The 11,766-nt window shown below is 38.6% G+C and overlaps 3 protein-coding genes across 3 annotated transcripts; all 3 read left to right on the top strand.

Annotated features, from left to right (window-relative positions):
* The first annotated feature begins 120 nt into the window (after positions 1 to 120).
* LOC9302369 (subtilisin-like protease SBT4.10) lies at positions 121 to 2,820 on the top strand. The gene is made up of 7 exons (XM_021013999.1): positions 121 to 383; positions 466 to 718; positions 880 to 1,360; positions 1,438 to 1,691; positions 1,785 to 1,896; positions 1,972 to 2,185; positions 2,279 to 2,820. Exons 1-7 carry the CDS (start codon positions 260 to 262, stop codon positions 2,818 to 2,820), a joined length of 1,980 nt encoding a protein of 659 aa, XP_020869658.1. The 5' UTR covers positions 121 to 259.
* A 1,135-nt stretch (positions 2,821 to 3,955) lies between these two features.
* LOC9300668 (subtilisin-like protease SBT4.7) lies at positions 3,956 to 6,921 on the top strand. The gene is made up of 9 exons (XM_021015207.1): positions 3,956 to 4,042; positions 4,160 to 4,254; positions 4,341 to 4,432; positions 4,509 to 4,761; positions 4,836 to 5,322; positions 5,400 to 5,644; positions 5,720 to 5,831; positions 5,914 to 6,127; positions 6,204 to 6,921. The coding sequence occupies exons 1-9, from the start codon at positions 3,956 to 3,958 to the stop codon at positions 6,764 to 6,766; spliced, it is 2,148 nt and encodes a 715-aa protein (XP_020870866.1). The 3' UTR covers positions 6,767 to 6,921.
* Positions 6,922 to 7,812: 891 nt separating this feature from the next.
* Positions 7,813 to 10,993, top strand: LOC9300669 (subtilisin-like protease SBT4.8). Its single transcript, XM_021023735.1, has 9 exons — positions 7,813 to 8,053; positions 8,155 to 8,249; positions 8,348 to 8,439; positions 8,516 to 8,768; positions 8,843 to 9,329; positions 9,415 to 9,656; positions 9,735 to 9,846; positions 9,925 to 10,138; positions 10,231 to 10,993. Exons 1-9 carry the CDS (start codon positions 7,958 to 7,960, stop codon positions 10,770 to 10,772), a joined length of 2,133 nt encoding a protein of 710 aa, XP_020879394.1. The 5' UTR covers positions 7,813 to 7,957; the 3' UTR covers positions 10,773 to 10,993.
* Positions 10,994 to 11,766: the final 773 nt, after the last annotated feature.

Genomic DNA, 11,766 nt, shown 5'->3' on the forward strand with positions numbered 1-11,766 from the left:
TCATAACTATATAATTAGAGATCATAAGAAGGATGTATGATCATAAGAGAGCGAAGAGAAAGCTTGTGTTTAGCTAACGATGATAATAATCCATGAAGGTGTATGTTGTCTACATGGGTTCACTTCCGTCTCAACCGGACTACAAACCAACGTCGGATCACATAAATATTCTTCAAGAAGTCACCGGCGAAAGGTACGAATGATTTATTTAATTCATTTATATAATCATGATTAGTTATAATTAATTTTAAAAATCGTTATGAAGATACTAACAAGTGATTTCTTTCCTAGTTCGATCGAAGGACGTTTGGTTAGAAGTTACAAGAGGAGTTTCAACGGGTTCGCTGCCCGGCTCACTGAGTCAGAACGACAAAGAGTAGCCGGTGAGTGTTCTTCGATGGAGAGACATTTTATGTTACAGTGTTGTTTAAGGTTAAACGTTTAAAAAACCTTTTATGATGATAGAAATGGAGGGAGTTGTGTCCGTGTTCCCAAGCATGAACTACAAACTCCATACAACGGCATCTTGGGACTTCATGGGAATGAAGGAAGGAACAAATACAAAACGAAACTTGGCCGTTGAGAGTGATACTATTGTAGGAGTTTTGGACACTGGGATTTCGCCAGAATCAGAAAGCTTTTCCGGTAAAGGCTTTGGTCCTCCTCCTAAGAAATGGAAAGGTGTTTGCTCCGGCGGCAAAAACTTCACTTGCAACAAGTAATTCTCTTAAATTAATTTCTCTATATAAAGATTAGTATTGTTGGTCGAGGTTATTTTCAAGGAACACCCGGAAATTAATTAGTTTGAGTTTCGGCATAGAATCTTTTGGTTACAAAAATAAATTACGTACAAAAGTTAATCTGTTTACAATGTTTCAGCAAGTTGATTGGAGCAAGAGACTATACAAACGAAGGCACGAGGGACACTGAAGGCCACGGTACACACACAGCATCAACAGCGGCTGGAAACGCGGTTGAGAACGCAAGTTTCTATGGAATCGGTAATGGAACTGCAAGAGGCGGCGTTCCAGCATCCAGAATAGCAGCATACAAAGTCTGTAGCGGGTCAGGGTGTAGCACGGAATCTATACTATCGGCTTTCGATGATGCTATCGCAGATGGTGTCGACGTCATCAGCGCCTCCCTCGGGGGAGTCACCACCTACATGTACGAAAAGGACCCAATAGCGATAGGGGCTTTTCACGCTATGGCCAAAGGGATTCTCACTGTGCAGTCAGCTGGTAACAGCGGTCCAAATCCAACCGTGAGCGTAGCACCGTGGATCTTAACCGTTGCAGCTAGCACCACAAACCGTGGGGTTTTCACTAAAGTCGTTCTCGGAAACGGCAAGACACTTGTCGTAAGTACCAACAAACGTTCTCATTTCTATGATCCTAGTCTCCTTCTCATTATCAATGTATCTTTTTCTCATAACAGGGAAAATCAGTGAATGCTTTTGATCTGAAAGGAAAACAGTATCCTCTTGTGTACGAACAATCGGTTGAGAAGTGTAATAACGAATCTCAGGCGAAGGGAAAGATCGTTGTGTGCAGTTATGCGATTGGTTCGGACGTAGCTGTTGCATTCATATTTAAACACAAAACAGAATTTGCCACTGTTAGCCCTTGGCCCATCTCTTTTCTATCACTAGAGGACTTTGGCTCTCTCATTTCTTACATTAACTCCACAAAGTAAGGAACAAGTCATCTCGATGTTTCATACTCTTACCATGTGCGCTGGATTCTCATTCTTTGTCTTGATATCTCTGTCTTTATTTGTCTCAGGTCCCCGAAAGCGGCTGTGCTAAAAAGTGAAGCAATATTTAATCAGGCAGCTCCTAAAGTTGCTGGATTCTCTTCTCGCGGTCCAAACACTATCGCTGTTGATATTCTTAAGGTATAACATTTTTATGATGTTACCTAGTTCTCTTTTTTTTCCCGGTCTGAGAGAAAATGGTTGATTGAATTGCAGCCGGATATAACAGCACCAGGAGTGGAAATCCTTGCTGCCTATTCACCTTTGGTTTCACCATCTGCAACAACGCTGGACAATAGGCGTGTGAACTACACTATTACCTCAGGAACTTCGATGGCCTGTCCACACGTTTCAGGCGTGGCTGCGTACCTCAAGACATTTCATCCTGAATGGTCTCCTTCCATGATCCAATCTGCCATCATGACAACCGGTAACTAAAAGTCATATACATCTGTTACTTTCTTGTCGCACAAGTAACAGTTTTGTTGATAACTCTGTTCTTATTCTTAACTACTCTTTGCAGCTTGGCCGATGAATGCGTCTGGAACTGGCGCAGTCTCTACCGAGTTTGCTTATGGAGCTGGACATGTCGACCCAATAGCAGCTTTAAATCCAGGACTCGTCTATGAATTAGGCAAATCAGACCACATCGCCTTTCTCTGTGGCATGAATTACAATGCTACTACCTTAAAACTCATCGCCGGTGAAGCTGTCACTTGTACTGACAAGACCTTACCAAGAAACCTAAACTATCCTTCAATGTCAGCTAAATTGTCGAAATCTAACAGCTCCTTCACAGTGACTTTCAACAGAACCGTAACCAACATAGGTACCTCCAACTCAACATACAAATCAAAAGTTGCCATAAATAACGGATCTAAGCTCAACGTCAAGGTCTCGCCTAGTGTTCTATCCATGAAGTCAGTGAACGAGAAGCAGTCTTTCACGGTGACTGTTTCAGGCAGCGATCTCAACCCAAAACTGCCTTCATCTGCAAATCTAATCTGGTCTGATGGAACACATAACGTGAGAAGTCCCATTGTTGTTTATACTGATGGTTACTAATTATGCACCATGTTGACATCTTTTAAGCTATAAATAAAATTTCGCGTTATTGTATTTCATAACATCTTGTTTAGTATACATTAAGTCTAAGATGAAAAATTAGTTATGTACTGCAACTCATTTTGTCATTGAATTAAAATATATGTTATTGGGTTATTGATTCTAAATATTTTCATTCACAAAATCTAATCATTAAAGTATTGTATCTTGAATCTTTGATAAGGTATTCTCAAATTCATTAGGAGAATCTACAAGAATCTGCAAAACTAATCTGCGGGAATATGCAAAACTATTTGCCCTAGACGTGTGAAGTACTCTGTTATGTCTGGAACTTCGATGGCATGTCCACATGTTACAGGTGTGTCTACGTACGTCAAAAAAAATTCATCGTGAATGGTCTTCTTCCGTAGTCCAATCTGCCATCATGACAACCGGTAAACAAAAAATCCAACTTTTACTTTCTTGTCTAGCAAGTAACATTTGCTGACAACTCTTTTTAATAGGATGAGCGAGATACAGTTTTTAACGGTGACTGTTTCAGGCAGAAATCTCGATCCAAAATTGCCTAGTGTCCTTTCCCTTCTTTTAAAAGGTGAACGAGAAACAGTTTTTCACGTTTTCTTGTTTTGGAAAAATGATTCCGCTATATACCACTTGCGTATTAAAAATATAAAGAAAAGACATAACACGATTAATCAACATAAGCTAACTTTTCAACGTTTTATAATTATTCTACGAAATTTTATCCATTTCGTTCGTTAACAGTTATATTGTGTTATGTGTTATTTATCTGACAGTACCAGTCAAACTCAAAGTAATACTAAGTATTATTGTAATTAACAAGAATCAAGTTTTGGACTTTTGGTCAATATACAACGATATATATACCATTTGATACAATTATCATCACTAAAATCTACTATACAGTTGTTTTTTTTTTTGGTGAATCTAAAATCTACTATAGTTGGTAATGGTTATTCTTATCGTAATTTACAAATAAAGAAACAGAATCAGAGAGATTTAATTAGAGGATTTTTTCCTTGACACGGTTTAGGCATGAGTCAACTATTTAATATTTATACATAAAAAAAAAATTGAAAGTTTTTAACCGTTAATATCGTTTTGTAAGAAAAAGATGGCGAAAGGAGCAGATTTTTTTTGTCTCCTTGTCTTGTTTTTGAGTTCAGTCTCAGCAATCATAGATGATCCTCAAACTAAACAAGTGAGTTCTCATAAGATTACCGAGTATATTAATCTCTATATAATCATTATCAATATATATTGCTTCTCTGATCTAGTACTATACGATCCATCATATACATGATGATAATCCATGAAGGTGTATGTTGTCTACATGGGCTCACTTCCGTCTCAACTAGAATACGCACCAATGTCGCATCATATGAGTATTCTTCAAGAAGTCACCGGAGAAAGGTGCGATTTAATTTATTCATTTTCTAACCATTGATTAGTTATAATAAGCTTACGTTATAATAATCACTGAGTGATATACACTATAGTTCAGTGGAAGGTCGTTTAGTGAGAAGTTACAAGAGGAGTTTCAACGGTTTCGCGGCCCGGCTCACTGAGTCAGAACGGGAAAAAGTAGCCGGTTAGTGTTCTTTGATCAAGACACATTTTAAGATGAAATGTTTTAAAAATTTTAAAGCCTTTTTTTGTGTTGTTAGAAATGGAGGGAGTTGTGTCTGTGTTTCCGAACATGAACTACAAACTCCAAACGACGGCGTCTTGGGATTTCTTGGGGTTGAAGGAAGGAAAGAATACAAAGCATAACTTAGCCATAGAGAGTGATATTATCATCGGCGTCATCGACTCTGGGATTTGGCCGGAATCCGATAGCTTTTCGGACAAAGGCTTTGGTCCTCCTCCTAAGAAATGGAAAGGTGTTTGTTCTGGCGGCAAAAACTTCACTTGCAACAAGTAATTCACTAAATTTCTCTAATATAAGATTAGTATTGTTTTAAGCAGAGATTGATGTGTTGACAATGTTTCAGTAAGTTGATCGGAGCAAGAGACTACACAAGCGAAGGTGCTAGGGACCTCCAAGGGCACGGTACTCACACAACGTCCACAGCTGCTGGAAACGCAGTTGCGAACACAAGTTTCTATGGAATCGGTAATGGAACGGCTAGAGGCGGTGTTCCAGCCTCTAGAATCGCAGCTTACAAAGTCTGTTCCGAGAGGAATTGTACCTCGGAATCTATACTATCAGCGTTCGATGATGCGATAGCAGACGGTGTTGACCTCATCAGCATCTCTATCGCCCCAGGCTATCCCCACAAGTACGAAAAGGACGCAATTGCGATTGGGGCTTTTCACGCTAATGTCAAAGGGATTCTTACTGTGAACTCAGCCGGTAATTCGGGTCCGTTTCCTGCCACAATTGAGAGCGTAGCACCGTGGATGTTAACTGTTGCAGCCAGCACCACGAACCGTGGATTTTTCACCAAAGTTGTTTTGGGAAACGGCAAGACACTTGTCGTAAGTATTCAAGTAACACTCTTATTTCTTGTCATCATTGTAGCTCTGTCCTTTAAAATATCCTTTTGTCTTGACAGGGGAGATCAGTGAATGCTTTTGATCTGAAAGGAAAGAAGTATCCTCTTGTCTACGGAGCTAATTTCAACGAATCTCTTGTGCAAGGAAAGATCTTGGTTTCCACATTCCCAACTAGTTCAGAAGTAGCTGTTGGATCCATACTTAGAGACGGCTACCAATACTATGCTTTCATTAGCTCCAAGCCCTTCTCTCTTCTACTACCAGACGACTTTGACTCTCTTGTCTCTTACATTAACTCCACAAGGTATCTAACTGTCTTCTCGCTATTATCTCTAGATTCTCCTTCTTTGTCCTGATACCTCTGTGTTTGTTTTCTCAGGTCCCCACAAGGATCTTTTCTTAAAACTGAGGCATTCTTTAATCAGACAGCTCCTACAGTTGCTTCCTTCTCTTCTCGCGGTCCAAACTTCGTCGCCGTTGATCTTCTTAAGGTATAATATTTTTTATGCTCTTGATTCTGTTTTTTATTTTATTTCCTAGCCTGAGAGACAATGGTTGGTGGATGGATTGCAGCCAGATGTATCAGCACCAGGAGTGGAGATTCTCGCAGCCTATTCACCTTTGAGTTCACCATCTGAGGAAGGGAGCGATAAAAGACATGTAAAGTACTCTGTTTTGTCCGGAACCTCCATGGCTTGTCCACACGTTGCAGGCGTGGCTGCGTACATCAAGACTTTTCATCCTGAATGGTCGCCTTCCGTGATCCAATCTGCCATCATGACAACCGGTAAACAAAACACATAACCTCGTAACCTCTGTTTGCAAAACTCATTCTTATAAAGTCTCTTTATTTATCTTTGCAGCTTGGCCAATGAATGCTAATAGAACTGGCTTCGCATCAACCGATGTCCTTGCATCAACCGAGTTTGCTTCTGGAGCTGGACATGTCGACCCAATAGCCGCTCTTAATCCTGGACTTGTCTACAAACTGGACAAATCCGACCACATCGCCTTTCTCTGCGGCTTGAATTACACTTCGAAAACCCTTCAGCTCATCGCCGGTGAAGCCGTCACTTGCAGTGGAAAGACCTTACCAAGAAACCTCAACTATCCTTCAATGTCAGCTAAAATTTATGACTCTAATAACTCCTTCACCGTGACTTTCAAAAGAACCGTCACCAACCTCGGTACCCCCAACTCTACGTACAAATCAAAGATCGTCTTAAACCGCGGAGCTAAGCTCAATGTTAAGGTCTCGCCTAATGTTCTTTCTTTTAAAAGGGTGAACGAGAATCAGTCTTTCACGGTAACTGTTTCAGGCAACAATCTCAACCGAAAACTTCCTTCATCTGCAAATTTAATCTGGTCTGATGGAACACATAACGTGAGAAGTGTCATTGTTGTCTACATTGGTGATTACTCGTGAGGCATTATTAGTTTACCATATTCATCATTATCATTATATTGTCGCCGAATCGCCGATGTGTTTCTTTATTCTACATTTGTGTTTCAATTTTTTCTGATGATTGGTTTTTGTGTTTCTTAGATCACAGTTTCAGAGCTTTGCATTTACTTGAATTAAATTCATCCCTATATCCTAAAATAAATAAATAAATTGATTAGTTTAAGCTTTCTCTTTCTAACGATCATCTCAAGTCTCAAGAAAACAAAAGTTGTAATAAAGACATTCATTTGCGGCAGGAAGTCAAAAAAACGAAAGAAGTAGAGTTCAAAATAGATGAGGCAAATTAAACCAATGTGTTTTTAAAAAATGTAAATACAATGTTACTAACGCTAACATGCACAATAAATCATTTGAGAGAATGTACGGACTTAGACTCGGAACCTTTTAGAAATTCAGCAAAAGTTGTAAAATTTTGGAGAAACTTAACCGATAACCAGTAAACTGGATGGAAACCGATTTATAACATTTTGCTACGAAATATCAGTAGCTCTTGGCTACGAATAGCCACGGTTTATTTGTGTATTAATCGCAAGCAATCATTAGCCACTACTAATCCACATTTGTTTTGTGTTATTAAATGTTTCTTTTCTTTTCTAATTCTCATATTTGTTTAGTATTAGAAAAAAATGAAAGCAAGAATAATTCAGTTTTAATATATATATATATATATATATATATATATATATATATATATATATATTTCGGTAAAAAATTTAAAAAAATATATAAAAGAAATTTTAGTTCTGACCAAATGTATAAAATAAAACAATAGATATGTTTCCTAAAGATGTAACTACAATGATACCAATCCATATAACATACCATTTTGACCTTACAAGGTCATTAATATGTAACTACAATGATACCATTCTATTTTATCGACATACCATTTGATACGAAATACCATTAGGATATGGTAATACTAGTTTTTATTGACTCATATCCTACCATATGAATATGATACCATTTGATACAGATAATCATTAATATATGGTAATACTAGTTTTTCTTATAATTAAAAAGTAAAGAAACAAAATCAGAGGTATTTAATTAGGATTTTATTCTTGACACGGTTTAGGAATATGATTCTACTATTTGTACATCCTTTCGATCTCCATATCATTTGAAAGTTTATTCATTCATAAGAAAAAGATGGTGAAACGAGCTTCCTTTTGTCTCCTCCCATGTCTCATTATATTGTTTTTGAGTTCAGTCTCAGCAATCATAGATGATCCTCAAGATAAACAAGTATTTAAATCTATATATAATCATTGTCAATATATTTTGTTTCTCCTTATTATACGATCCTTCATACATGATGATAATTATGATGATGATAATCCATGAAGGTGTATGTTGTCTATATGGGTTCACTTCCGTCTCAACCAGACTATACACCAATGTCGAATCACATAAATATTCTTCAAGAGGTCACCGGAGAAAGGTTTGGTTTTATTAATTCATTCTCTAATCAATGATTGGTCATAATTAGTTTACGTTATATGGATTATAACAAGTGATATACACATATTTATACTCTAGTTCGATCGAAGGTCGTTTGGTGAGAAGTTACAAAAGGAGTTTCAATGGTTTCTCAGCCCGACTCACGGAGTCAGAACGAGAAAGAGTAGCCGGTTAGTGTTCTTTGATCAAGACACATTTTATGATGAAATGTTTCTAAAGGTTAAAATACTTTTTTGTGTTGGTTAGAAATGGAGGGAGTTGTGTCTGTGTTCCCGAGCAAGAACTACAAACTCCAAACGACGGCGTCATGGGACTTCATGGGAATGAAGGAAGGGAAGAATACAAAGCCAAACTTGGCCGTAGAGAGTGATACTATTATCGGAGTCATCGACAGTGGGATTTGGCCAGAATCCGAGAGCTTCTCTGATAAAGGCTTTGGTCCTCCTCCTAAGAAATGGAAAGGTGTTTGTTCAGGCGGCAAAAACTTCACGTGCAATAAGTAAGTCATTAAATTTCTCTAATAGAAGATTAGTAATGTTTTAGGCAGAGATTGATGTGCTTACATTGTTTCAGTAAGTTAATCGGGGCAAGAGATTACACAAGTGAAGGTACTAGGGACCTCCAAGGACACGGTACTCACACAGCGTCCACAGCGGCTGGAAACGCAGTTGTGGATACAAGCTTCTTTGGAATAGGCAATGGAACAGCGAGAGGCGGTGTTCCAGCCTCTAGAGTCGCAGCTTACAAAGTCTGCACCATGACAGGGTGTAGCGATGATAACGTACTGTCTGCGTTTGATGATGCGATTGCAGACGGTGTTGACTTCATCAGCGTCTCTCTGGGGGGAGATAACCCCTCCTTATATGAAGAGGACACGATTGCGATCGGGGCGTTTCACGCTATGGCCAAAGGGATTCTCACAGTGCACTCAGCCGGTAACTCTGGTCCGAATCCGAGCACAGTTGTGAGCGTAGCACCGTGGGTGTTATCGGTTGCAGCTACCACCACCAACCGTAGGCTTTTAACCAAAGTTGTTCTTGGAAATGGCAAGACACTTGTTGTAAGTATCAAGTAACACTCATTTCTATCATCATAGTATCTTTGTCCCATTAAACTACCAATAACTCTATTGTTTTTCTTAACAGGGGAAATCAGTGAATGCTTTTGATCTGAAAGGAAAGAAGTATCCTCTTGTGTACGGAGATTATTTGAAAGAATCTCTGGTGAAAGGAAAGATCTTGGTTTCCAGATATTCAACTAGGTCAGAAGTAGCTGTTGCATCCATAACTACAGACAACAGAGACTTTGCATCCATTAGCTCTCGGCCCCTCTCTGTTTTATCACAAGATGACTTTGACTCTCTCGTCTCTTACATTAACTCCACAAGGTAGATAACAATCTTCTCTCTATTTCATTCCTCTTAACATTCTCCTTCTTTGTCCAACCCTTGTGATTGTTTTTTCAGGTCCCCGCAAGGGTCTGTTCTTAAAACTGAAGCAATCTTTAATCAGTCATCTCCTAAAGTGGCTTCCTTCTCTTCTCGCGGTCCAAACACTATTGCAGTTGATATTCTTAAGGTATAATTTATTTTATGCTCTTGATTCTTTTTTTTTCTTTCCTGGCCTGAGAGACGATGGTTGGTGCATGGATTGCAGCCAGATATATCAGCACCAGGAGTGGAGATTCTCGCTGCGTATTCACCTTTGAGTTCACCATCTGACGACAGGAGCGATGAAAGACATGTAAAGTACTCTATTATGTCTGGAACTTCTATGGCTTGTCCACACGTTGCAGGCGTGGCTGCGTACATCAAGACTTTTCATCCTGAATGGTCTCCTTCCGTAATCCAATCTGCCATCATGACAACCGGTAATCAAAAAGCCAACTTTTACTTTCTTGCCTCGCAAGTAACGTTTGTTGACAACTCTGTTCTTATACTGTCTCTTAATGAATCTTTGCAGCTTGGCGGATGAATGCGACTGGAACTGAGGCTACATCGACCGAGTTTGCTTATGGAGCTGGCCATGTCGACCCAGTAGCCGCTCTAAATCCTGGACTTGTCTATGAGTTGGACAAAACAGACCACATCGCCTTTCTCTGCGGCTTAAACTACACTTCGAAAACCCTAAAACTAATTTCAGGTGAAGTCGTCACTTGTAGTGGAAAAACCTTACAAAGAAACCTCAACTATCCTTCGATGTCAGCTAAACTTTCGGGATCTAATAGCTCCTTCACCGTGACTTTCAAAAGAACCGTCACCAACCTCGGTACCACCAACTCTACATACAAATCAAAGATTGTCTTAAATCATGGATCTAAGCTCAATGTCAAGGTTTCGCCTAGTGTCCTTTCTATGAAGTCGGTGAAGGAGAAACAGTCTTTCACAGTGACTGTTTCGGGCAGCAATCTCGACCCAGAACTGCCTTCGTCTGCAAATCTAATATGGTCTGATGGAACACATAACGTGAGAAGCCCTATTGTCGTGTACAGTGATAGTTACTGATGAGGCATTATCAGTTCACCATATAGTCATCAATCATATCATAATATTTTGCTGTTCATATATTTCTTCAAAAAAAATGTTTACTCCATATCTGTTTTCTGATTATGTCATTATATAATGCAAAATAAAAATAAAGTCCTTAACGATCGAGAAAAAATCAGTTGTAAAAAAAAATGATTTTCATAAGGAGTTGAAAAAACAAAAACAAAATTGAGTTCTAATGATATCTGTTTCCTAAAAATGTATTTGGTCAACATACAATACTTAGTTACCAAAAGAGTTTTGGTCAACATACAAGGACAGCATTAAGCATTTGACAGAAATATCATTAAAATTATGGTAATTTACTGGTTTTATATTTATATCATGTTGATCTAGATAAAGCTGAGAAATTAGACAACCTTTAATTCATTTTATAAGAAAAAGATGGCGAAACGAGCAGATTCCTTTTGTTTCATATCATGTGTTCTTGTCTCGTTTTTGATTTTAGGCTCTGCAGTGACAGATGATTCTCAAGATAAAAAAGTGAGTTAGCATAACTTAAGATTATCGAGTATTATCATTATCAAATATATATTGTTTCTCTCTAGTATACGATCCATCATACATGATGATAATGATGATGTAATTCAGAAGGTGTATGTTGTCTACATGGGCTCACTTCCGTCTCGACTGGAATACACACCAATGTCGCATCATATGAGTATTCTTCAAGAAGTCACCGGAGAAAGGTGTGCTTTTATAATTTCATTCTCTAATCAATGATTGGTCATAATTAGCTTACATTATGATGAGGATTATAACAAGTGATATATACACATGTATACTGTAGTTCGATCGAAGGACGTTTGGTGAGAAGTTACAAGAGGAGTTTCAACGGGTTCGCGGCTCGACTCACCGAGTCAGAACGAGAAAGAGTAGCCGGTTCGTGTTCTTTGATCAATACACATTTATGATGATATGTTTTTCACAGGTTACAAATACTTGAGACCTT

This window comes from Arabidopsis lyrata (assembly GCF_000004255.2).
Source record: "Arabidopsis lyrata subsp. lyrata unplaced genomic scaffold ARALYscaffold_8, whole genome shotgun sequence".
Taxonomy (NCBI): domain Eukaryota; kingdom Viridiplantae; phylum Streptophyta; class Magnoliopsida; order Brassicales; family Brassicaceae; genus Arabidopsis; species Arabidopsis lyrata.

Coding starts and splice junctions, on each gene's coding strand:
- LOC9302369 (XM_021013999.1), top strand. CDS start 260: ATGAAGATACTAACAAGTGATTTCTTTCCTAGTTCGATCGAAGGACGT. Junction 719..879: donor AAAAACTTCACTTGCAACAA/GTAATTCTCTTA, acceptor ACAATGTTTCAG/CAAGTTGATTGGAGCAAGAG. Junction 1,361..1,437: donor GAAACGGCAAGACACTTGTC/GTAAGTACCAAC, acceptor TTCTCATAACAG/GGAAAATCAGTGAATGCTTT.
- LOC9300669 (XM_021023735.1), top strand. CDS start 7,958: ATGGTGAAACGAGCTTCCTTTTGTCTCCTCCCATGTCTCATTATATTG. Junction 9,657..9,734: donor TCTTACATTAACTCCACAAG/GTAGATAACAAT, acceptor TTGTTTTTTCAG/GTCCCCGCAAGGGTCTGTTC. Junction 10,139..10,230: donor ATCTGCCATCATGACAACCG/GTAATCAAAAAG, acceptor GAATCTTTGCAG/CTTGGCGGATGAATGCGACT.
- LOC9300668 (XM_021015207.1), top strand. CDS start 3,956: ATGGCGAAAGGAGCAGATTTTTTTTGTCTCCTTGTCTTGTTTTTGAGT. Junction 4,255..4,340: donor CAAGAAGTCACCGGAGAAAG/GTGCGATTTAAT, acceptor TATACACTATAG/TTCAGTGGAAGGTCGTTTAG. Junction 4,762..4,835: donor AAAAACTTCACTTGCAACAA/GTAATTCACTAA, acceptor ACAATGTTTCAG/TAAGTTGATCGGAGCAAGAG.